At 40.5% G+C, this 26,450-nt stretch overlaps 1 protein-coding gene across 4 annotated transcripts in view; it reads right to left on the bottom strand.

Moving 5' to 3' along the window:
* Nucleotides 1-26,450, bottom strand: part of ptprub (protein tyrosine phosphatase receptor type Ub) — a 162,935-nt gene that overhangs the window by 23,452 nt on the left and 113,033 nt on the right. For 2 of the 4 annotated variants that reach the window (XM_069143102.1, XM_069143103.1), the window contains exons 9-19: nt 24,619-24,728; nt 21,654-21,855; nt 20,021-20,123; nt 19,661-19,934; nt 13,180-13,216; nt 9,293-9,431; nt 8,268-8,291; nt 7,798-7,952; nt 6,912-7,099; nt 1,521-1,593; nt 1,346-1,422 (exon numbers count right to left, since the gene is read on the bottom strand). In XM_069143102.1, the coding sequence (XP_068999203.1) occupies nt 1,346-1,422; nt 1,521-1,593; nt 6,912-7,099; nt 7,798-7,952; nt 8,268-8,291; nt 9,293-9,431; nt 13,180-13,216; nt 19,661-19,934; nt 20,021-20,123; nt 21,654-21,855; nt 24,619-24,728 (1,382 nt within the window). The remainder of the gene's footprint in view (nt 1-1,345; nt 1,423-1,520; nt 1,594-6,911; nt 7,100-7,797; nt 7,953-8,267; nt 8,292-9,292; nt 9,432-13,179; nt 13,217-19,660; nt 19,935-20,020; nt 20,124-21,653; nt 21,856-24,618; nt 24,729-26,450) is intronic. The other 2 variants (XM_069143104.1, XM_069143105.1) reach the window with 1 other exon arrangement.

Genomic DNA, 26,450 nt, shown 5'->3' with positions numbered 1-26,450 from the left:
GCTGTTCCAAGAGCACAATAATGTTTCAGAGGGAGGAAAAACTTTTCCATTTAACCTCTGGTGAAATAATCACAGGCTGTCCAAAATATGTTTCGCTGTGGTGGCTAAGTAGTTACAATTCAGCTTGGCGGGTCAGCCTTTTCAGGGAGTAACATCACTGACACTGACACTGTAGTGGCTGCTGAGTGGTGTTTTTCCTCTAATGCTTGCACCTCTGTGCCCTAAACACTAATGGAGACCCTCACAATAACTAGAGCCTAACAGCAGGCCAGCTTTTTAATGCCCTCTCATTGTAATGAACTCTCTAAAAGCATCTCACCAATGGCCTTTCTCTACAGAGAAATAAAAGAGAGGAAAACAGCTCTGTAGTGTGCAGCATTTTGATGATACAATCTGGCCAAAACGAGGAATCCACATAAAATCAAGTCAACATATGTAGCTAGAAATGTTCTTCTCCTTTTTTCTCCCTTTTAACAGAGATCTTTCAACCTCTTATCAATCTCAAACAGAAGGGGAGTACATCAGCCCGCCTCAACTTCTCACAGAGTGCCATATTTACTTTACAGTACTCCCAATGACAGGCGTGAAAATAAATCTGTTGTGATAAAGAAATCGTATCAGATTGCCAGACTTCTCTTGACATCGCTCTAATAAATAGCAGCAGCTATGGTAGATAATTCACAGGGGAACTAAAATACAGGTTTATATTTGCAGGATACTGAAGGTTTTCTGTTTTGTTAAATGCTTTTGTTAATAACTTAACTAACTGCTGCCATCTATGCAAGCACTTCTATTCTCTGAATAAACACAGCCTCCACTCGCTTTTATGAATGAGAACACGCATGAATGAGACTGTGTGAGACACATTAGCAACATGTATATGTATTTTATATGATCAGTGAGAATGTTTCCACGGCACTGCATGTGTGTGACATTTGAGGTGAACAGTGGAAAGGATCATCTCTCGGCTCCATCCAGAGATTGAATGACATTAATGATGTCTATTTAATTTATGGGGATTTGTAGCATCTTACAGAAAGGTTCATCTCCTCTGCGAGACATTAAAATGCATTTATTCTGCTCTGTTTTAATAAAAGTGATAGCAGAGTAGTCTGGGTCAGGGATCCAGTACAGCAATTGACAACCATGACATCTGGCAAAACACTGCCGGGAAGGGTGTCTGATTAGATGAAAGCTTCCAGGTGAAAGTGGGGCAGCAGACTGGTGGGCTTTAGAGGGATGAGAGAGATGGACTGTGGCTGCGCAGAGTGTGAGAGATACAGACTCAGCAGAGGATATTTGTATCCCACATTGAACAGAGGCAGAAAAACAGGATTAGACTCACATCAATGTAGTTTGCGTTAATGTAGTCTGAGTTGGGGTCTCCCAGGAGGGGGTGGAGCTTCACTCTGTGGCGGTCATCTGAGACAGATACAAATAAAAGAGCAATGAAATGTCGAAGCTGTCACAAGATTTTTCTGTACTTTTCACACAGCATTAAATGTTTTATGATTACTTACATCCCAGCAAGGAGTCATGCCTCCCTTTGGTTTTGTCCTTCTTCTTTGTGCAGTCCCAGCCATCAAAGAAGCTCTACAGAGATAAAGAGACACTTGTTGCAGATTTCAGGAAAGAGGTATCGCTGTAGGAACCATTCAAATATCTCAGATAAACATAATCGCAGTTTAGTTTTTCTAGGTGAAAAAGAAAAATGTGTTTTGTGGTTAGCATGATACGAGCCATCAGCCGGGCTTAGAGGCTTAGATCGAGAGCCACTGTGTCACAGGGAGAGGTTCCTTGCTTCATGCATGATATGTAATTAATGAAAACAGCGTCGAGAGCTTCATTTAGTCCTCGTCTGATCCCAGAGCCCTTGTGAGTCACAGACCCCCAGTTGCAGCTATTTTTGTTAAAACCTTCAGCACCTACAATCTTTAACTGGGTTTGAATTTTAAGTGTCAATGAAAGTATCCAGCGATAAACCCATCAAAATAATCCGAGAATTAATTTTTGTCACAGCAGAGGTAGTGGCAGAAGCATGCAGTCCAGACTTTAAGCATTGGGACACATTTTGTTTGTACTTCATTTGAAATAAATACATGCATTTAAGTGCCAAGGTCTAGCTTTAATTTGAGCCGGTTTACATACTGTACAGCATATAGAAATAACTAATAACACATAGATAAGGGGTTACAAAGAATTAAAAAAAACACAGTCATCCAAAAAAGAAAAACACATGTTTGCCTTTCATGTGTGATTGTTTCAGAATTACATTAAATATGGCTGATGTTTATTGTTGTCTAATTTAGTGAATGTTTGTACAGTATATACCAATCACTGTGTGGTAAAATGAGAGTGAAGGCAGAGCAACTGTCTACCACCTGCCTCGTGGATGACTGCTTAGCCGTATTATAACACATCTCCACATTCGCTATCATCTCTCTGTGTGCATGGATGCACCAGCAAGCATTCCCTCGCACAAGTCATCGTAAGTCACTCTGGGGCCAAATTAAGCCTGCAAACAGCCCCTTCAGATCTGGGAACAAAAACACACACGCACACATCCATACCAGTCTACCCCCAGCAGTTCTCAGCCACTAGAGGTATTTGGTGAAACTCTGCCCAAGTCTGCATGCTGAGCAGGGGATTACAACACAGTTCCCCCTGCAGAGAGCCAAGAACCAGCCAAATCCTGCCTGGGATTACACCCTCCTCCTCACTTTTCCCTCCTCTTTTCATGCGCTCCCTTTCTTGGTCTGTATCCTTCATTCTCATTACCTCCTTCTCCTTCTCTTCATCACCTCTTTCCTCTTTTTTTTCCCTCTCCCTCCCTTCGATTTTTGAATTTAGACCTCTGAGGTATCTTTGTTTCTCTCCCACCGCTTCTCTGCTTAGTTCTCGGGAGGGAAGGGAGAAGTAGGAAGAGGTGAAAACCAAGAAGAAAAACTGTGAAAGTATATTGAAGGGAAGGAAAACAACACAGAGGAGTGGAGGATTGATTAGAAACCTTGGCTGGCAGGGATCAGTGGAGTGGGCTGGTTAAGAGGATCACACAAAATGAGTAAAATGAGATGAAAGAAATGATGACATCGTTAACTATATTTGTGAACTATTGACGTTATTACACTTTTAAATCACTTTTTGTATTTGAAAGTAATTTCTTTATGTGCCTTGTTTCCCTGCAATAACAATTGAATGGCTGACTTGCTGTCCTCAATTTCCCTCTCTGTTTCGCTGTGATGCTGTTTTGCTTTGACCTGTTATTTTTCAACCCCCGTCATTTTTAAGACGCCAATGAATTTTGAATCTCCCTGTGATGAGATTCATAATCTCCCTCCACATTCAGTCAAAATCCAATCAGAGATGTCTGATATGTTACACATAAACTTTGAGAAAAATGAACAGGATATTCCTGTCAAAAAAAGAATAAATGCTGTGTGTGTGTGTGTGTGTGTGTGTGTGTGTGTGTGTGTGTGTGTGTGTGTGTGTGTGTGTGTGTGTGTGTGTGTGTGTGTGTGTTGTTTTAAATGAGCACAGTAATTCAGTAGCCCATGCTGCAACTCAGCTTTGAATCAGTGAACGAGTCCATCATCCTTCCTAAGCTCAGCCTCAAGGTGCAAAGCGGAATAATGAAAGTTTTGAGTTCTTGAGTAAAGCTCCGCTGTTGTTTACTCATAAGTTTTCTGCAGTGGGAATATGACTGTAGTGACAGCAGCTGCCACACATACAAGCCCCCTTTAAAGCTCACTGTAAATTCTTGATCAATGCTTTTACAGAACATAGGTTTTCTTCAGGGAAATAAAAACCTATACCTGCCAAGGGAGTGTAATATGATACTGCGCATCATTTTCCTTCATAATAAAGCGAGACACTCCATCAAAACACATACTCTTAGCACAGTGAGAAAAAAAAACACACAAAGAGGTGTGTATTGATTTTTTGAGTGGAGTGTGTTTTGCCCGTGAGGGACAGTTTAATGAGTCTACAAGCAGAGTTCCAGAGGGGGAAACCGTGAACCAGAGACAAAAGATGTTTTCTCTTTTTCATGAATGCCATCGGCCGTGGGTGACAGAGACGGACTTCTCCCCAGGGTGTGAGCTGAACTCTCAGCCACAATCGTTCCACTGGGGAGAGGTATTCAGAGGTCTGCGCCTTTCATTATGTACTCTGAATCATACCACTAGAGATAGCAACCGCTACAGCAGGAGGAGGGGAATAAGTGATGTTCAGCAAAAGAAACATGTCTGTACTTACAGTTCAATCAAGGACTAAACCCCCACGGTGCATTGGAGTAAAAAAATAAATAAATAACTAAACTGTGATCTGCCAAGGAAACTCAAGAGATTTACAACATAGGATGTGATGCAGGCAGAATGGGAAGAGTGCATGGTAAACTGACCTGGCTACTCAATTACAACAACAGCAATATCAACAGGACATCTGAATAAATTGATCCAAATGAGTTTTAAAGGATAAATTGAATGATTTCCTAAAAAAAAAAAATTCTTACTGTCAACAAATTACTTGAAAAGGTGTAAAATCAAAAATGAATTTATCCCACTACTCAATTCAAATCAGTTTTATTTGCATATAATTTTTCACATAAAGCTTCCCAAGTTCCTTCGTAGAGTAAGATAAAAAAAAGAAAAAAAAACTAAAAATACAAGGATGAAAAAACAATTAAATTGTAAAACAAAGATTAAACAAGAAAACCCAAGGCACCTCAATTAAAAGCAAACCTAAAAAGATATTTCTTGAGGTTTCTTTTAAAAATGTCCACAGATCCCCAGATCCGACTATTCCAAAGCATGCAATAGTTTCTCTGTGTTTTTGGATATTAGCGATATTTCTGAGATGATAGAAGGATAGTTTTGTAATATTTCTGTAAGTCTCAAAGCCAAGGCTACAGTACAACTGTAATAATAATCTGAACCAGGCTTTGGATACATAGAAAATACGTCAGCAGGATCAATTAATTGTTGACTTTACTCTTTTCACAGGATTTGTTGACAGTAAGAACAATATATAAAATTACCAATGTTATACATTATGGAGCATCACCAGGTCTGTGCTCCCAAACGTGAATCCTGTGTTATTACGTGTTCAATATTTTCATCACCAATGTGAGAAATCGAAAGAGCCAAACTGCCTGCAGCCAACATCAAGCACAAAATTATACTTTGTGATGTTGGATGTATTTCTGCGAGACAACATGTAGCACTTGGGCACAGTTCAAGGCAGTATTGCTCTGTGCATCGCAGTCTGAAGATTTCCTCTACAAATTAGAGCACTTACATTGCACCATATATTGCAGAAGGAGGTAAAAACTAGTATTGCTACTAGGAAAGTAGATGGTTATTTGGCTATTGGAGAGAACAGGAAGCCAAAAAACATTTTCTTTCACACATCTTTCCCTGCTCGCCTTTTTCATCTTTCTTCCCCTCTCACTAAGCCTTCCCAGACCACCCCTGCTGCAGTCCGTTAGCAGCAGACAGGGGACTCACTAAGTAGAGCTCGAGACATTTAACCTCATCAGGCCTGCCGTCACCACAGAGGTCTTCTCTGGGCCAAAATGAGGATGATTTATTCATATGCACAGCAATGGTGTGATCCAGATGCCTTTTTAACCTTGGTAATTAATTTCCGTGGATGGTGAGGAGGGCGCATGGATGATGTCAGATTGATGGCCTCCCACACCACTCACAAGAACTCTTTAAGCTCTTTAAGCTAGCAGTTATCCACAGCATACATACTACCGGCCAATAAAGATAACAAAACGACTCCACTTTAAGGATTTTACCACCGTATCATCTGGATGAGGTGAGCCAGGGTGGCCTGAGTATTGAAGGTGCTAACCTCCATCAAACTGAGCTGATTTCCAACCCACTGCACAGCACACTTTGGCATATGTGGGGCTTGACATCAGTTTCTCCCACCACGAGCACCACTCACCAGTGTACCTTCCTCTACCGAGTATACAAGCTTAGACCCTGCCGGTATCTTTGAGCAAAGCCAGCAGCACTAACAATGTTGCCAATTAAGGTCAACCATTTCTGCTGAGGGAGGTAAAAGTAGGACACGTTCGAGAAATGATACCTTCCAGCTCCCGTGGAAGCACCTGGAAAACCCTCAGAGGAAGCGGCTTTCTGCTGTGACTTCAGCCCAGTTGGATTAGTTAAGTTATCTATTGTATAAGTAACAACAAGGTGCCCATTAGTCATATACAACAACCAGCAGTTTCGATAAAGGCGGTTACCTTGTGCATAATTAAGAAAAGCAGGTGGAGCTGCTTCGTGTTTGAATGTCTTTGAGTCAATTTTAATGCCACTTCTGAGGTGTTTCACAACTCTAAAGTCCTTCTGTCACAACTGATTTAAAGTGACATATTTCACAGATGCTACACAAAGCACTAATGCCGTAAATACTTCTCTCCCCCCTGAAAACCAGGATGCTATAGGATCACTGGCAGCTGTGGTATAAAAACAAATTAAAAAATATTCAGTAAGTTTCATGTGCTTGACGTTAACTACACAACCTTCACATGGAAGTAAAAAATAGAAGGTGTTGCCAGTCACAACACCAGCTGCCATCAGGTATGATAAAAGAGTTAAACAGTTTCTATAGGAAGGGAAGGTACCCAAGGTTACATGAAATTAAGCAAACAACTTGCTAAAGATGGTATATTTATTTCTGATAGAGATTATACTTGTTAATTTGATTTTAAAGGTAATTTAAATTTGAGGAAATATTTAAAATTTAGAAAAAAGTTCCAAAGCTCCTACAAACCATCTTTTTCAATACTCAACACTAATGTACCAGCAGCAACACTTTGTACTGCTGTTCAGTAAAAGCTGTCTACGATATCTTATCATGTCAGAGGTTAAGGAAAGAGTGTAATCGTGCCCTCACACCTCATATTCCTGCTTAAAGCCGTAGCCCTCGGCGGTCTTCATCTGATTGATGTGCTGGAGGAGGTCAGCCACTCGGACGGCGGGGTGGAGCTGCCCTGTGTGGTAGGGGGAGCCTTTGCGTCCACACTGGTGCCTCGGGGAGCCTCCCAGTAGGCTGCTGGCCTCGTTCACTGAACTACGAGCATCACCTGGACCGCACAAACACACATTTGCAGTTTTGGTGAGAATCCAGAGGATAAAGATTCAAGACCCAGACAGGTTATGTAATAACACATTAACAGACTTTTGTAACATTTGCATGTTAATTTGAGATGACACCCACTGGTGTTAACTGGGGTTAGTGTCACATAATGGCCCTTTGCATGCCAATGCTGACACGCACAGCACAGCATGTGTCAGGCATGTCATTTTGATAAGGTTTGCTTCGGTAAAGATGTCTCCATAATAGATCCTATGTAGATGGGACAGCAGCTCTGTCTCAGATAACGTGTGAAACGGACCAAGATCTGTACCAACTTTGGAGTAAACACATTTGTCTTTCCTTCTGTGTGATACCAACCATATTAGAAAGCAGATCAAGATGAAAAGCACTGACAGGAATCACAAATCATTTATTTTGATTCAAATAGGTTACTTCACTCTCTTTTTTTGAAATCTTGTAAGATTCCTGAAGGCGAGTGAATAGCTGACGGTAACTCATACTGAAGAATATTTTTCACACAGGATGATAAGTATCTCTGAAATTGAAACATTTATAGAGGGACTGAGAGACGGCCAATCAGATTACAAAGTGAGGGATGATGTGCGTCAACTTTGAAATTGCATTGTGTAGCTATGCTAAGCTCGTAGGTTTGTGTACACGGTCCTGCATATGTGTGAGTCTTACTGCGTGTGCCGCAAGTGTGTGCATCCATGAAGGAAAGAGCCATTCTTTCATCCTCCTGGAGGGTGCTCTGGTCCGTGAAACTGTGCTCCATGGAGCCCATATGGCTCTTCTCCTGCCGGTAGGTAATGGGCGTCTTATTCATGTTCACTGGTTTCCTGTTAATGGATGAGGAAGAAGATGGAGGGACAATTGATATACAGGAGATATTGTAAAAGAGAAAGAGAGACAGCTACAGAAAAAGGAGAAAAAGACAATGTTATGTTTAATGAGGAAAATATGAAGGTAAAGACTGAGAGAGACAAAAAGAAAAAAATGAGAAATTATACATATGTTGAGAAAAGCAGTGAGAGGCAAACCCAAACAAGTGCTTTATTGTTTTTTCTCTCCAACTCATGATTGACAGCCAGAGCACAAGCATGTATATGATGGATCACAAAACGATGGCAAAGCAAAGAGGTGGAGTCACTTACGGATAATAAGAGTAGTAGTCCCTTCTGGCAAGAGTGCAGGAGAAGGAGAAAAAAAAAAATCAAGAGAAAGAAGAGATGTAAGATGAAAGCAATGTCGGCTGAGGGCAGAATGCATTGATTACAGTGAAAATGAGAACCATCCTCTGGAGCTCAGCTGTGCAGGCGGCCACATGACACATGCGAGCGTATCAAGCAGGTGCTGACAGACCAAACCACAGCGAGGCGGAAAAATGTGTGTTTCTTTCAATCGAATGTGTCTCAGTGTTGCACTTCAAGGACTAGACCATGTGGCTTCCTGTCACAGCAAATTTAGCAATCAATTCTCTAAGAGCGAAATTCACGGTGGCTTAGTAGAGAGGAACCCAGGCTAATGGGCAGGGTAGTGGTGACTTTCACAATCAACATTATTCAATATTACCGTGGACGCTGTTTCAGCAATTTAAAAAATTACTGCTGGAGCTCCGACTAACTCTCCATTTGGCACGTCGGGTTCTTTAAATTCCCATATATCTTATTTAAGTAAGGCAGGTTAAGCCCTATTTGAGACTTTAACTCAGCGAGGACTACAGCTGCAGCTAAATGAATGCAGAGCCATAGGTGCAGCTGATTTACTGTAGACCTGTGGGATCATCGGCTAATAATCTCTAAAAGCACACCTTTTCCCTCCCAATTACCATCTCATTTAAGGGTCAGGCCTCTGCTTGGTGTGCGTAATTAAGTGGCTAATTGAATTGCATCCGCCTTTAATTACATACTTCACACTCAGATAAGCTCTGCAGATGAGAGTTGTTTGGTCCTTCTGGTGCACCATGAGGGAAGGAAAACAATGCAGCGCTGGCTGTTGGTCCTACTTCTTCCCTAAACAAGCATGACCTTTTCGAAAGTTCAGCGGGTATAAAAACTGAGCACTGAACTGTTCCAAAAAAAAAAAAAAAAAAAACAGAAAAGGGAAAAACAATGTGGGGAGATGTGATGTGATTGTGCATAATGAGGCATGTTTTGTACGGTTATCAGGAGCTGTTTACCCTTTCTTAATGATGATGATGACGGCACCCAGTAGGAGGATGAGGACCACCAGACCTCCAGCGCACACGCCCAGGATCAGTCCCATCTCCTCAGAGTGCTGGGACACCTCCAGAGCCTTGCGGTGATCTTTGCAGGCCGCTGGAAGTAGGTACACAGAACAAAAACAAATTCAAAAGGCATTATACAAATATAAGACTTGAAGGAATGAAGAAGAACCTGACTGCTATACCAGCCACCCACTTATAGAGGACAATATTAGCCTATCGCAGTTATATTGTATTGGCATGTATGTTGGCTGATCTGCGCCACTATAAAAACTTTTTTGACAGAGCATAATTTATATACTTGTGGTATAATAAAAATTGGTCTATTTGAGTGAATTCCCACTGAAATTGACTGATGTCCTAATGGACAATACACTGTTAAATATCATGCTTCCATTAACTATTTTTGTCACAAGTGTCAAAACTGTTTCATAACCACATTTGAGGGATCATTGCAAAAGATTTGTGTTCATAAATCTTGTATATACTGCGTATGACAGGCAGTCAAAAAGTTCAGAGCCAGAATGGAGCACAGCACCGTAACGCGCATCGAGCAGCGGGAAGGTAGAACCTTTTGAGTAACTATTTTAAGGTACATCACTTGATTGAAATCAGCACCTAGGTTACATTTGTTTCAGTGAGCAGTGATCCGGGCACATTTGTGATTTCCCCCTGGATATGAGCAGAATATAGTCTGATATATCGATATAAGTAACGGCATCGTCCCCAGAAATCCTGTAGATGTCGGGCTTGAGAATACAGGTGGAGAAAATACAATTCACTGTAAAGTCTAAAGCAAAGACTCCAACAGGATGTCGATAGAGGTGGGAAAATTGAATTCAAATCTTTGAAGAAGTTGTCATTCATGCACACAAAACTTTCTATTCCACAAATGTAGACTTTAAATATGGCAATACACTTAGTTGTTTTAGCACACTACTCACCCTAACTACTATGAGGAGATCTACTGATCCCACTCAAAATGGATTTTCAAATAGTTAGTAAAAATGTAGATGTTGCAAATAAAGTGGTGGTGAGGTGTCCACACCAATAAACCTGCAATAAAACTGCCATTGTTATCTGGATAATTAATAGATTGCTGTGTAGAAAAAGACAATAACGACAAGACATGCCGCTCATTTGCTGAGATTCATTCGTCATGAACAAAAAAGGTTTTTAAGACATTATTCTTCAATCTATTGTTGATCTTAAAGTTGTACAACAACATTGCAATAATAAACTGACACCTTGTGATTGTAAACATACATAATTACACCATGGAACTGACACTAAACCATTTTCAATCAACAATGATATGAAATATAGTTTTTCCAGTCAGAATCCTCCACAGAGCTCGACAGTATAATCTCAAGGTGCCCCGGTGTCTGTGAGCTACTGGAAAGGTCGTTATCATAATAGCAGGTTATTCATTTCTCTGGCATAGAGCTTCATACTTATGTAAATGGTGCTGAGCAGTGGGCCTTTCTTTGTCTTGTTCTCGGGGCCCACTGATCTAGTTTTTTTTTCTGTGTGTGTCAGTCTGTCCTCCAGGCCTTCACAGCCCCAAAACCAACCCTTCTGAGCCTATTGGTACAGCACAAACTACCTGGAGAGCGGGCGAAAGTCAGAGCAGGCCTGGGGAAAGAGCTCTATCTTGCAGCCTGCTGGGGGGGAAAAAGTCCGATCTGGGGCAGGGAAAACGAAAACGGTGCCATGTTTTAGCCCAACTATCTGCAGCCATGGGCTGTAGTAAAATATCATTCCAATATTTGGCGGGATTTCTTTTAATCAATTATGAGTGTCTGGCATATCAGAGTGGGGGAAATTAGTCAAAGGCCTGATACTAGAATGGAAGTGTTCCTACTGAAACTGCTATGGACTTTGCTTGTGAGTTTCTATCCACACATAACATGTTGCAAAACTGTGACATTTCTATGTGTGCTGTTTATAGACACCACTTCTGACAGGTATACTTAAGTCTATAGTCGTGGTAGGAGAGTTTCGTCAGACAGTGAATCAAAGATTTCTTTTGTGGTTTCTATTCACATGCAGGGACACACTATCATCCATGCCTTTGTGTCTGTGAGCCGCTGTAACTGAAAATAACAAAGATTTCATCCTCAGAAGGTGCTGCATTCAAAAACCATCCTCAGTCACAAACTCGGCACTTGCTGTTTATTCTTTGCTGCGACTTCATATAAAATTACATTCAAGGGAAATACAGGGGTAGTTTATGTGGGCTAAAAATGTAGATGAGGAGGTGAAAAATCAATTTCAGTTTTCTGACGTTTTGGACAGATAAGGCTGTTTTGCCACATTTAGCCTCGAAATTTCTATTAAGCAAAACACGAGCATGAAATAGATTTCCACATGAATCCATGCACCTGCCAGCTGCCCGATGGTGGAAATTGGCACTTAGAGGAGGAATGGAAGTCTATTGTTGTGTTGAGCCTGCCAGAGGATCCTTAATTAAACTGTCACCTGGAAGTTGAAATGTAATCTCCAGCTTTGTTATCCAAGCCAGAATCATTTGCCTCCACTTTGCTTTGTGATGGGCTGCTTGATAATGACGGCTTAGGACCCAATGATGCAGAGGTGACGTTAATGGTAGAGGGATCATGGAGATCACAAACAGCAACAAAAAAAAAAAATCCTGTGACCTGTCGCACCTTGAAATTGGAAATCAGCCCTAAAAAAATGTTTTCCTAACAATTCGCATACGAGTTTTTTTCAGTTGCATCGCCCTGCATGAGGTGATGATGTAACGCTGGCAGTTCTATGAATCATCACTTGTTTGTGTGATTGTGCATTTAACCCCTCTTTAATTTGTGTTATTTTTCCTTCTCTCTCCTCTATTGTATTTCAGCTTGCTGTTATTTTTTTTTTTATCTTAACTATCTCCAACTACTGGAGCTCCATTAGGAATTTATTTTATTTTGTCTTTGCTTCGTGCTGAAGAAAAGAGGCAAATGCAGTGTCAGGTCTTTTGCTGTGAGAAAGCATAATTAATGCATGCCCAACCAGGCTGTGTTGGGCAGATGGAGTGAGAAGCTGAGCTGAAATGGCTGGCCTTCCCTTTTGGCTTTATGCTTGAGGAGAGTCTCATCTCTTTCGTTATTCACTCACAAAAAGAGGCCTTCACCAAAAAAAAAAGACACCCCGCCAAGTCAATTTAGTCGAAAGGCTCTGCTTACTGTTGCGGTGCTATGATAACTATAAATACATGACTTTTATTCACCATGATCTGACTGCGTACTATGGCAGAGGGGCTCTCCTGCCATCAGGGCTTAAAGTCAATTTCTCTGCCCTTTTCATGTCCCTTTGAATCCAAAAGCTGAGGTACAGAGGATGGGGGGAGGAGGGGGGCAGGGTTTTCTTACACCGATAGGCCAGGGTGGCTACATCTGGAAGTTTTGATCTGGAGAACCCTTCTGGACGGCACTAAGGTCAAAGCCCTCAGATGTAGCTGTCTGGTGGGCTGCTGATGAGAACAAAGAGTCTGTCTTTGATATAGTGTGTCCCACTGTCTGCTCCCAAACAAACAGGATGAAAGCCTGACCTCTAATCCTTCCCTGCTTGTTGCCTTTTTCTCTGAGGCCCACTGCTAAACAACCAGGACTGTCAGAGAAAATTTGTCCAGATCCATGCTGTTGCGCTTGAGACAGAGGTGAATAATAGTGCAGTACAAAGTAAAGTAATACTATTATGGTTGCACTCTTAATTTCTTATCTTTCATATCTAATGAGACGGTACACAATCTTTTAAGGGATTCAGAGATTATGTAGGCAAATGTATTTAAATTCACAGTGTTTGCGGGAGGAGAAATATTCACGTTGAATTACCTTTGCGAGCAATGCGAATGCAGTTTATTCTGGATTCCTGAAAGAGAAAGAAAACACAGACATCAGAGGGAAAGGTGTCGCTTTGCATTTTGCATAAAGGGGATGTGATAAGAGAAAAGAGGGCGACGTGAGCTGTGGCGTGCGCACACACACACACACACACACACACACACACACACACATATATATATATATACACATACATACATATATATTTATCACACTGAAAATATGAATACAACAGATAAAAACACATGAGTGAAACATGATATTTATTCCACAGCTAAGCAGTAAACATGTAAAGTAACTCTGATCCACATCTGGAAGCAGCACCAGCTCCCTGCTCTATTGTTTCTACCCTCAGATTAAAAATTCAAATTGCTAAACATGAGTGGGTCGCACTATTCTTCTCAGAAGAAAGCATGATTCACTTTGTGATGAAGACAAAGATAAACTACAAGAAGAATGATTCGGAGTAAAAGGGCAAATTACCTCCGAGTTAAAAGTCCTACTGATGACATTAGAAAAAAATATCTAAAATCTGAGAGCTGTGGCAAAGTGTGAGAGGAGATTACAAATTCTTGCTAAAGGAGAAAAGATGAGAGTTGAAACAGAGCATAATTAAGAAGAGGGTTTCAGACCAGTGCACCACTATGAAAAATAATTAATTGTATTCAAATTTCAGCTGATGACATCTCAGTGTTATGAAAAGGACCTTTGTCAAACAGCACTAATGAGATCCAAGACTGTAATCCAATTCCATCCTGCCACCTCATGGAGGAGATGTATTATCAAATTAAGATTTACAGATGCTAATTCAGGCATTATGGGACAATTATGCAAATGTGCCTATTCGGAAATGAGCAAAAGGCGCTTTCCTCAAACTCTGGTTAAATAGCTGTTTTAAAATAAAAATTCATTTTGAAAGTGAGTCTTAAACATTCTCTTAACTTGATGGTTAAATCTGAAAATACAGAACCAAAATGTAGACAAACGTGTCTTTCTGTCAGAAAGCCTGTAATTTCCCCAAATCTAGGCACACGCTCTGTGAGTGACAGCATGAATGAATGTCATATATATGTGTAACTACACGTGGCACTCAAGGTTGTTAGAGTTATACATTTTACTAACAATGCAACAGTGAACATAGCAACAGTCTTTCAAGCACAAGGTATTTGTTTTTAATGTTCGACATTGTACAATATGATTTAATACATATGGCTACTATTGGAGTCAAGTATAAAGGCAACCAATAAATCAATACAAAGCAATGCAGTTGCCCTTGTACTCAAGGATGTGGTTTAATTCAGAATGGTTCAGAATTTGTCTATGCCATAATTTGTTCTCTCTGAACATATATGTATTTATATATATATGACCATAATCATAAACTCATGTTGACACCTGTGAGTTGGTGAGCTCTGCTTTAATGATCTAAACACACAGTCTAAAGTGCATGGCACAAGAACATTTAGGGTGTGTCTAAATCATCTATTGTTTGTTTAACAGTGGGCAATCTGAGTGCAAAGTAAGGCACATAGTTCAAAGAGCTGGAACTTCATGCCCTAATTCATCACTGGTGTGTTTTGGGAATCACATGAAATAAAAGAGTCATCTCCCATTCCATTTAAGGGTCAGGTGAGCTTGCACCTCTGTAGCTTGATATTATAACGGTTGATTTGCTGAGCAGAAGAGAAACACATCTGCTCTTGTGCAGATTGATCAGATTGATGTGCACAATAATAATAATCATTCACAATGTCATCTTATTCTTTAACTTTTGCCTGTTTGTGTGCAGTTGCAAGTCCCTGTATGTGTAATAAGCAGAATCTGCACCCACCTATAAAACATATTACTATATTATTAATGGGCCCATAAAATAACTTTGAAATACTGCATGATTGGTTGAAGTCCAGTTTTTTGTTGGTCAATAACTTTTAGCTGCCTCAAGATAGCAATGCACCAACGATGCACCAGACCAAAACTCATTTAAGACTAACACACATATGAGCGCTCAGATGAGCACAAGTACATTTGCTATTTGAACAGTGTTGTGTTTGGCGCTGCTTTTTGACAGATTTTAGGTGGAGCCTAAAATCTTTTACATAAAATTTTGCCCTTTTCTAAATGTTTTTATTTACAGAAGTACAATAACATAAAAATGCAATCCGAATGTAATCATAATAATATATAAATATGAAATATAATAACATTAATCACATTCTACAGTCCCGCTAGCAGCTCTGTGAGGTTGTACCGAGACACCGCGGTGCTTTGAACTAAATGCTAATGTCCGGATGCTAACATGCTCACTATGACAATGTTAACATGCTTATGCTGAGCAGAAATAACATTTACTGTATTCACCATCTTAGTTCAGCATGTTGGCACGTTAACGATTACTAACAAGCAGTTAAGTATATCCGAAGCTGCTGGCGACATCATAAATTTTGAAGGTACTTGGTCATAAACCAGAGCATTAGACTGCAGATAACAGCCATATAAACAAATACTGTACACTTCTAGTCTCTGAGGTTGTGATTTACATTTTGATATGATATATAATATTTTAAATGCAAGTGAAAAGCCATACTTCACGCAGCGAAGACGTATGTATTTGACTGTTGGTGCACTTCTCTATAGCATAACAGGATTTATTTCAATTGCTACAGATTTTCAATTTGTTTTAATTAATCATCATTAATCAAATTTAAAAAGTGCAGCCCTAGCTCACTTATGTGTCTCCAGAAACGCTGACGGCTGACTTTGAGCTTTCCAAGGACTGACTCAATTATATAAAATATCTAAAAACAGCTGATTCATCTGAACCCGCCTCCTTTATGGAGAAAGCATTTGAAATCAATCATAAATTGAATCATTACAAGCTTTGGCAAATTAAGACCGATACATTTACATCTACTTACTGCAGATGATAAAAAAAAAAAAAATAGGCTATTGTGATGGATAGGAGCACATTCGATAACACACACGTTTAAATCATTGTGTACCAGCTCAGCAGAATAGTTAATTGGCAAGCTCCAGATTGTTGAAGACACATCGCATGTCTTTCCGTGCAGTGCCAGTCACGCCAGAGAGGCTGGTGGTTCCTGGCAGCTCTAAATACAAAACACAAATGCCAACAATGTGTGCATGTGCGCGTGTGTGTGGTGCGTGCGTGCGTGCGTGGGTGTGCGAGTAAAGTTGGGAGATCTAAGTCTAGATGTAATAAATGGCCTATGCTGCACCCGTCAAAGCTACAATTTGTATCCACAGTCTTTCAAGTACCTCTTTAGATGGATCAATCAAAGCAATTACAGAGGCTTGACAGACACTCTCTAGATAATTAGCATGGATAAATGCCAAATATTATGGTTTCCATATATTGTTCAAACTATTCCCACATCTGCCACTGTTGCAGAGGGTTAGGTGTAATGTTTCCCCCGTACAAAGACAAACACAAACACTCCACACAGATTCCATAAGGCGCACAATTAAATGATAAAGTAAGGAGGCTGACAATTCTGTTTACATTTCAAGAGTTCAGGGTGCAACTACCTGAAATGATTGCCAAACACAGCAACTTTATCAGCACTTCAATGTGCAGAAACCTTCGTCAACAACTGTTTTATGCAAGTAAATATGTGACGTTTCTGATGTTTCACTCTTCAGAAAGAGCTGCTTTCACTGCCAGCTACTCTTTGAGCTCAAGATCAGAATTTTCTTTTTCTTTTGCTAAAACGAGTGGGCATAAGGTAATCACACTTACCTCTTCTGAATACAAAAAAAACACAACAAAAATGCTTCCCTCTTCATGCATATGCTGAAAGCATTTTTTACTAAAATGCTGTTTTTCCCCTGCATTTTTCATGACAGCGTGAGCACAATGTTAAAATGTAAATACCCTGTAATGCATAGTGGCACATGGATGATAAGCAGGAAGATACAAAACAGCACAAAAGTGCTGAAACGCTCCTGGTCCATACAGGCTACATGAACATACGAACATCTGTGGTTTTAATAGACCGTTTCATTAACAATTGGATGTGGTCGCTGTCAGGCGACTCTGTGAAGAGAAAAATGACAACGCTGAATTCTTAATACTCTCATTACCAGCTGTGGAGATCTTTCATATCTACTGTTCATATACATGCTATGATTTATAACATTACATATTACTAACATATCTTATTAATACATCTAACATAGCATCACATACTATTACAGCAGCTTATATATTTTTACACTATTGTGACACTATGGAAATAACATATGGCGGAGTTGAACTCTATATACTCCCTACTAGTCACTGTTAAGCTTTCCGTAAACACCATAAAAGTGATGTCATAAAAGCGACGTCATAAAAGTGACTCCTGCTAGTCACAAACATGGTTTTGATAAACAACACCAAATGTTGTTTACGACATAAGTGAAACCAGCTGGATGCATGTGCTTGGCACGTATGCACATATGGACCTATGTATGGATTCTGTGAAATAAAGTCTCAGCCCACTTCTATGCAAAGTGAGAGTATAAAAACTGTATTTGTGTTTGTATTCGGGGTAGAACTTCATTGCTTTGCACAAGTGATGGACTTCTCCCCATGCGCAAGAGAAAATAAAGAATTCTTTTGTATTAATCTTCGACTCCATCCTCATCTGTGACCTGTCTCCCGAAATTGACCACCACACAGTCAAAAGGTGTTGTGGTGTATAATTTACAAAACTTCTAATTGCTTCTATTTCAAGCTTATTTTTTAAATTTATGCATACAGTCTACAAAATGTTCTGCTGAAGTACTCGTGTTGACACAGACCTGCTGGGACGTGTCTTTAGTTCCCTGATATGACGTTCATGGGTTATATGCATTGAAATAAGCATCTCTTCCACTGTGCTGAACTCATTGACTATTGGTAAATCGCATGCTTTTTAGCCGACATCCCTGATAACAAAAACTCAATAAAAAAGTTATTGTGCTTTAAAAAAAGAAGGAAACAACAACCTCCAACAGAGACTGACAAAAGCCATTTTTCTTAAACACTAACGAAAGGATTATGTGTTTTACAGGAGTAAATTGTCCTTTTTTGACTGAAGGTCTATGTGCGCCCGAGAAAATTAAGTTACTGTCCTCCCAGGAATTGTTTCCGTCATGCAGCACCGACATAGGGCTGATGCCCAGATTTCGACACAGATGTGGCTACTGTATTTCCAGTTGAAGGCACCGCTGTTTGAGAGACTGGGGACAGTGTTAGCTGTGTGATTTGGCGCTGGGCTCCATTCATTGTGGGTCATGGCTGCTGGCCCCCTGCCAGGCAAAACAAAACCTAATCCCATCCGCCGGTAAAACCAGGCCTCCCCTATCTAATCCCGTTCTTAGTAGCCTAGTTGTGTGAAGTGCTCACACTGCACTCCCTCCGTGTGTTTCTCCACTGAGTTGGAAAAAGATGCTACTGGTGGGTTTGAGCCACCCAGCTCTGTTCATGGGACTCTATAACACACTAATGCAAAAAAAAGAAGTAAAGAACCAGCAACTGTTAGGACTCAAAAACACACACAAGTGATCCAGCTTGCATGTATTTAGTCCTTTCTGGACACGGAAGACTTTGTTACCTACAGCAACATTTCTCAGCTACAGTCTGTGAATATTAAAGCAGTAGCTTTCTACCTCTGATCATCTGCACCTGTGCCCAATTATCTTTAAGTAATTGCCTCACCCAAGTAGCATCTCTTCCAGTAATGGAATTTGGAAAGGTAATGTGGCATCCTCTGGGTACGACTGGAGGTCTTTGTCTGCTCAAGAACGATGAAATGGAAGGAAACACAGCAGTGTGGGACAACATACTGTTTCTCAATCAACAAGGGCGACAACCAAGATTCACTGCGGTTTGTAGTGTACATACAAATGTAGACATGACCAAGAATTAGGTTTGGTTTTGTGTTACATTGGTCTACTATCACTGGCTATTTTCAATGATAATCAACTGATTAGGTGCATGAAGAAAAAAGGAGCAGACAGCGACATGAGGTAAAAGGACAAAGAGGAAAGGAGTGAGACAGAAAACTAAAAAAAAATAGACAATAAAAGACGAATGAAGCGAAGTGAAGTACATTGTTTGCTGAGTAATTCCAGCTAATCACAGCTTTGCTGGCTCCAAGTAATGAATGCAAGTAATTCCTTTCTCAGAAACGCTTTGTTTGCAAAGAATCAAAGCGGTGGGATGTAAACATTAGTAGTTTTCAAGGAGTTACGCTGTCAGCTCAGTTTGTTTTCATCCAACAACCTCTTTAACTGCATAAATGCTCTTTCAAGGGTTGCTAGCCCAAACAATGCCAACTGTCCTACAGCATCAACCACAGCATTGCTACTGTAAATACAGACAGTCATTAACAGCGCTCAACACTGGCTCAGAATTACTCTGAATATGAATGTCTACAGAGGGGATGAAGTGTTGCTGCACCACTTTTGTGAGTTCACAGTCACTCACCCCTCTGAAGTTGCTCATAGCCTGGAAGTAGACAAGGTAGCTTTTGCGGGGGTCCAGAGGGCTGTTCCAGTAGCCGTTGTAGGTGTGATTGTCGCCCACAGTGAAGGGGCTGGCCTCTGGCAGACTGCTGGGTGGCAGCTCGGCAGTGTAGTAGTGTGGTGTGCCTCGGGCCTGAGCCTCCCCGTGTGACATGGGCAGCGGGAAACACTCCTGAAGCCCTAGCTCCCGCTTCACTTTCTTCCCAGTTTCCTCCTCAATCACCACCTGGTATGTGCTGGACACAGAGGGAATGTGTACCTTCAATAAGCCATGTTTGGTATTAAAAAAATATAATGTGAACATTTGAGATGGCATCCTCACCTGACAGGTGCTCCTCTGCCTTGGGCGGGGCGCAGCAGGACGGTAATTGTGCTCTCTGTCTCGCTCAGGGGAGACGGCATGTCTCCGTAATCAAACGTAGGAGCTGTGGACATGCAGAAAGACACAACAAAGTTTACATGTAAAAAAAAAAAACAATTGAGGCACACGCGCACACACACAGACACACATCTAACCTGAGCCTGTGCTCATTCAGGAAACATTAATTCAGGTCAAACTCTGTTTCTTTCTCCTTCCACATAAATATGTTCATCCCTAAATTGTCATGTTACACTGACAGACAGTTTAATTTTAAAAGGCTAACCCATGCTGATACACCCGATACACATATTCTCATATTCAGTACACAGTCTGAATTTCCATTTGAGTTGTCTTGGACACAAGGCCAATTAAAAGTCATGGGAGTGAGGCTAAATAGAATGGGTTTCTCATTTGAAAGTATTTGGGTAAAGTCGCGCGCTTCCACTGGAGACGTGGCGGCACATTTGTCTTTAATATCAGCAGTCAATTAGTGAGGTGAAGGAGAGCAAACTATTCATGAGGAATCGATAATTATCATATTAAAAAGCAGTTTGCTAATACCGCGGCAGAAAAGAGCTGACATCAATTAAGGAGAGGCAAGGAAAACTGAATGTGCATTTGTTGACATTAAAGGTCTGCAGAACTAAAAGAGGGTGTGATGCCTGCTGCCAAACGGAGTCTGTCTGAAGGATAAGTGTGTATCAGCCACGGTGCACACATCGTATGTGTGCATGCGAATGAGGAAATGTATGTAGTCGGACACTCTGTGTGTGTTGCTTGAAGATGCTGACAGTTGTAGCTGTTGAAGGTGCTCAGTGTTTGCTAGCTGTCAGTGCAGATTTGAGAGATGCTCAGTGTAAGTGAATGTTCTGCACCGTGGGCCAGTGGAGAAGGTTGAGGATGATCTACAAAGACTTTTGGACTGTATCTGCGGTCTGGCTTTGTGCCACAGTTCTGTCTGACATCCAGCCAGTAAGCTGTGATTGGGCACTAAATCTATAATTAAACAAACTGGACCTCTCTGTAAAGAGATAGGGGCAGAAAGAGGAGGACAGAGTGAATGTGTGAGCAAGACTGGGAGGAAGTGGCCACGTTGTGTGTTCCTAAGAGGTGTAATCCCATCCCTTCACGAGCGCAAATGCATCATTAAAGGGAAATAGAAACACAAAGGCTGGATTTCTATCACCAGTAATAAGCTCGGAGACTCTCGAAAGTGACATCCCTTGTCCCCAGAATGTACTGCATCTTTCTTTATACATAACACACAGCAGTGTCCCCTCTGTGGTATTTCTCCGCTTCCTACGACTTAATTTATGTCTTGAGGACTGTGGGATGACAGTGTGCCAGCAGTTGGGAAAGGCAATGGAAAATAGCTCTTACACTGTGGGAGCAGTAGTTTTACCTCAGCGAGGGAGGAAGATACCGAGGTCAAAAGAGAGAAACCCCGCATCCTAATTATAGCACAAGGTGGGAGAAGTCTAGTGTTGTACCTGCATGTTGCATTGGTGATAGGTAGTGACTGCACAGAGAGCTGATGCTACACAGGAAGGCTGCCTGTCTCCATTTCTATCTTACAGCACATCATCAGTGGTACCTGAGATGTTTGTGGTGATTTCAGTCAGGGCGGTCTGGCCAAAGCCCTTGGCTGTACGTGCTCGGACAGAGATTAGGTAGGTCGTTCCAGGGTGGAGGTTGGAGAACATGTGGTAGGTCTCGTTCTTAAGCTTGGACACCGTTCTTCTGGGTCCTGGGACGTTGATACCCGGATCAGATGACTCAATACTCTGGTAACTGATCTGTTGTAAGGTGAGGGGGGGAAAAAAAACAGGACGGTCTCAGGGTAATATCATAAAAACTTCAGCAATGATTTTGTGCTTAGTTGTTGTTACTGCTAATACATTTTAAGCACAATGTTTATTTTGGAGTCTCATTAATCAAGAGCATTAATTTGGTGACAAATTGGGTCTGTCATAAGTAGTAATTCAAATATTTAATTCATTTGACTAAGGAAAATGAATTTGCTTCTCTCAATCAATGTGCTAATTACTTTGATGAATAAGACTTGATTGGCAATGTTAAGTCAAATTTTTAAGCATACAAGCAAACTGACGTTTTTCAAGCAGTATGTTGAGTGGAAAATGATTTTCTAATACACTATAAAGGCCAAAAACTGATAATACCACACATTAAAAATTATGTTGAAGTGTTTAAATCAATACTTCTAAGTGTTTATTAGTTCAATTAACTCTTATTAACACTCACAAATTCCTTTAAAAGGGAAATATTTTATAAAGTTTTCCATCAACAGGTGATTTGCCTTGCCCAAACCTCGTGAGAATTTCCACTTCTGCTCTTTGAAATAGTGGAGAGCTAAGTGAGATGACCTTACTGCAATCAGACAAGGGTGAGCATATTAGGATATACATTAGAGCTGGAAGAGATCTACTTCATTGAAGTAATGAACACACACACACTCACATACTATGCACAGTATATGCTCTTATGCATGTGCTACACAAACACACACACACTGAAGACGCCACTCGAGCCAAACCAAAAGGCTCTGCTGATTATCCTAAGAAGAGCTTAATGCCTGCTCAGGCCTCCTTAGTGTGAAGATAGAATTATGAGCTATCCAGTGACTAAACAGAGAGAGACCGCTGTGTTTCCGCTACAAAGGCAGACATAAAAAGATGCCAGACACTGCACAGAGCAATGAGGGGGGCATGCAAGACAGCGCTGCGGTCGATAAGCTCAGGCAGAGTGGTCAATGGTTTAATCTGAGAGAAATGAAGAGGATTTCTGCAGCTCTGTATAAAGCTTTCTCTGTCAGTTGAGAGAGATCAGCACACTACAGAGTAAAAAATCCTTTGCAGCCTCCACTTAATATGTCAAACCAGAAATCGTATTTAATAATATCCTTGAGGCGACATTGCAAGATGGGCCAAGAAGACTTGAGGATCAGTAGGCGGGCCTACCGATAGGTTCACCGACAGAGGTTATACAGAAAATACAAGACCATTATCCAGCTAAATCAAAGCCCTACAGTACAACAGATGCATGTGATTTATTGATTAACAGTACCAGGGTCTATTTTAATGGCACAAGTTCAGTGTTAAGTCCAGGTCATGTGCTCAAGGTCAGCGGGAATGTGTCCAACCATCGCTACTATTTTTGGTAACATAGGCACAGCTCATCATTGCGCTAAAGGGTGCAGCAAAGTGGTTCGGTGATTAAGCGCGTGCTGTATCTGTTCTGCGCCTGTCACAGTATAGATGCTGAAAATGGTTTGCCAAAGAGAGAGGGTAGAGAGTATTTTTGTAACAGACACAAAAAAAATCTAAAGATCAGGCTCTTGTGAGTTCCAGGAAAATGCTAAATTTGTGGTGTTGCTGGGGATTACTTTGCGCTGGGTTAATTGTTGATCGGAAAGTGGGAATGGACATGTTGGTAACATGCTGTTTGAGTATTGCAAGAAAACCCTAAATACTCTAATCTTTGAATGTGTATGTTGTTAGTATTATCTTACATTAGTGCTTTACCATATATGTCAGTAGCCCTATAATTGTTTGAGATATATTCTGTCCTCCAGAGGCTTAATAGCTGAAGTCTCTGCTAGAGGTTTATGACCGTTGTGTCCACTATTTAAGAACCGTAACCAAGAGTGTTTCTTGTCGAACTAGTTACTTGTTAATTGTATTTAAATACACCTAAAATGGAGACTTTTGCAGCTTGTCTGATGACAGAAACTAAGTTTACTTTGGATCTGTAGTGGAGTGTTACCCCTCATATCTATAGTCCAATGTTATCACACATTGTTGGAAGCTCTCACCTTGGATGACGCCAAAGTTTATTGTCACTCGCAATATCAAAATAACATTTGGTTCGGGATGACTGCAGGGTGTTAGGCTCCTTTGTCAGGTTGAACGTGTGACCCATGTCATGCGACTCTGTCGCTATAAGGCCGGGGTCTCAAACCGCTCGATCACGATTTATCCAGTAGCTCAAAGGAGCTCTAAGAGGCAAAAAGGTTGGACATCTCTGCTAAAATGTCTCATCCTCCTGCACATCAGTGCGATCTTCATCAGGTTTTATTTACCATGTCTAGAGGTCATCAATTTATTTACCCATTTAAAATTTTAACTGTGACATAAATGGCTTTCTCATCTGTGATGGTTTTTGTTTAAATAAAAAAAAAAAGTGATGGCATCACTTAAATACATTCTGTGAGATTACATGTTACACATAAAAGCTGTTGTCCCTTCAGCTGTCCCTTCATGCTACTATATTAGAGTTTAGGCTACGTTAGTGGCTCTGTCTTGTTTGTTATTGTATTTTGAGAGGTTTACACTACAGTAGCATTACATTGACCTCAATGTCTTTTCATTTAGCAAGTTAAAAGTAAAAAAAAAAAAAAAAAAAAAAAAAAAAAAAAAAAGTTTGAATACATTGACATCTAACAATTGTCTTACTCTTTCAAGTATGAAAGCTACAATGAGACAAACAACTTTGGAAGTTACAGGAAGGAGAAAAGCAGCTGACCATCTCCGAAAGCTCACCTCATATTGGGTAATCAGGCCGTTGGGCTCGACAGGCTCCTCCCACTTCAGGAAGATCATGTCATCCAGCGGGGTGAAGGTGAGAGACTCTGGTGCGATGCCTCCGGGAACTATAAGACATTTTCAGAACAAACATTTGTCAGGGAAATTGAAGCGCTAATCCCACAATGAGCCTCTGCTGTCAATATCACAGGAGTGAATGTCACAGTGGCCAAGAACAATGGACCGCACGAGACACTCAGACAGACAGTGAGCAGCAGGCAGAGAATAATCGGATAAGGATACAGTTAATTCATGAACTGCATAAATGATGTAACTACAACACAGACGAGAGGAAAAAAATACATGAAAAATATTATAATTTTATATCTATCTTCAGTGACAGCTGAAATATATTCATAAAATGTCAGTAGTTTGCCAGTAAATGTCTTTCTGAGTGGCAGTGAGAGGACTATGATTGCATGAACATTCAACTATACACAGTTTTTTGGGCCATTCAGTGTCAGTGCGCGTCCCCACAGTCTGTATGAGCTCTGTACAGAGGAAGAATGCTGTGTGAGATTCAGGCCTGAGGCTAAAGCAAGAGCCAAACAGCTGAGTTGACTGTTATTTTTGGATCGAGTTAGTCTGGAGGACAAAGTTGCAAAGGATTTTTGGAAAAAAACCCGTTTATAATTGGCAGATACTGTGTATATATCTATATATATATCAAACAAATTCACTTGCTTTCTTGTTCTTAGTTGATCTTTTTCAATCTTTCTCTGTCTATATCTTTTTCTAAAAAAATCTTGCTCGTTTAGATATTTTCATGGTAGAATTGATTTCTCCCTCAGCTGCTGTGCAGACGATGTGCTACGGCACAAAGGAATAATAGGAGATAAGAAATAAGAACAAAATCCTATCTCAGGATTGCCCGAGTGTCAGACATAATGTTTTCTCGTTAATGTTATATTCATCTGAAAATGAAAAGGATCTTTTGTAATGTTGATTCAGCCTCAGTCCGATGGTCACCATCTCAGTGTGTTGGGGAAAAACAGAAGGGGCCGGCAGAGGCATTAGAAGTGTCAATGTTATGAAATATAAAGCAAATTCACCACATATGAACAAAAACTGAAACTGTATTTCAACCACTAATGGTACAGTTAATTCAAGGTCGAAGCTGGAAAATCACAACACAGAATAATGTGACAGTAAAGGTTTGGTTATGGGAAGTCTCAGTTCTGGTTAGTCTCAATTCTGACATTTACTGAGAACATTTAAACAAATTTGAAATATTCGGGCATATTTGACACATCACACTCCTAACACACAATTTAACATATGACAATGAATAACCCAGAGTCTAGGTCTGTGAATAAAGGATTGAGAAAATAGAATACACATAAAGCTGGAAATGATTTGGGCAAATTCAATACTTTTAAAACAGTAAAACAACGTACTGCCAGCTCTAATGATACTAAATCATTTTTGACAAAACAAGATCCAAAAAAAACCCAGGCACAACCAGCTAATATTAGAGCAGTCAAATATTAGATCAACAGTCCTGCAGTACTCTCACTCTCTCTTTAAAGGTTATAATTTTTTGGTTCAATCCGTTTTAAAAAGGTGTTGATAACATGTTATGGTAATCTTTGAGGCTGCAATTTGTTGTAATGTGTAATTAAACTGCATTAGAAAAGCCGTTTCTGTTATTTAGCCTCCACTCAGTGAAATAAATGGGGTGGACAAGATAATAGAAACACCTTTTGGTAGAAAGCAATACATTTTAACAGCACACAACCAACAACATCCTCTTAAATCAGCATGAAGTTGAATCACTACCACTTTAAAAG

This window comes from Embiotoca jacksoni, unplaced genomic scaffold, assembly GCF_022577435.1.
Source record: "Embiotoca jacksoni isolate LCO1_2020_lvr unplaced genomic scaffold, fEmbJac1.0.p SCAF_11, whole genome shotgun sequence".
Lineage (NCBI taxonomy): Eukaryota > Metazoa > Chordata > Actinopteri > Embiotocidae > Embiotoca > Embiotoca jacksoni.
Note: the sequence above shows the minus strand (reverse complement) of the source record. Positions and strands in the feature narration are given on the sequence as shown.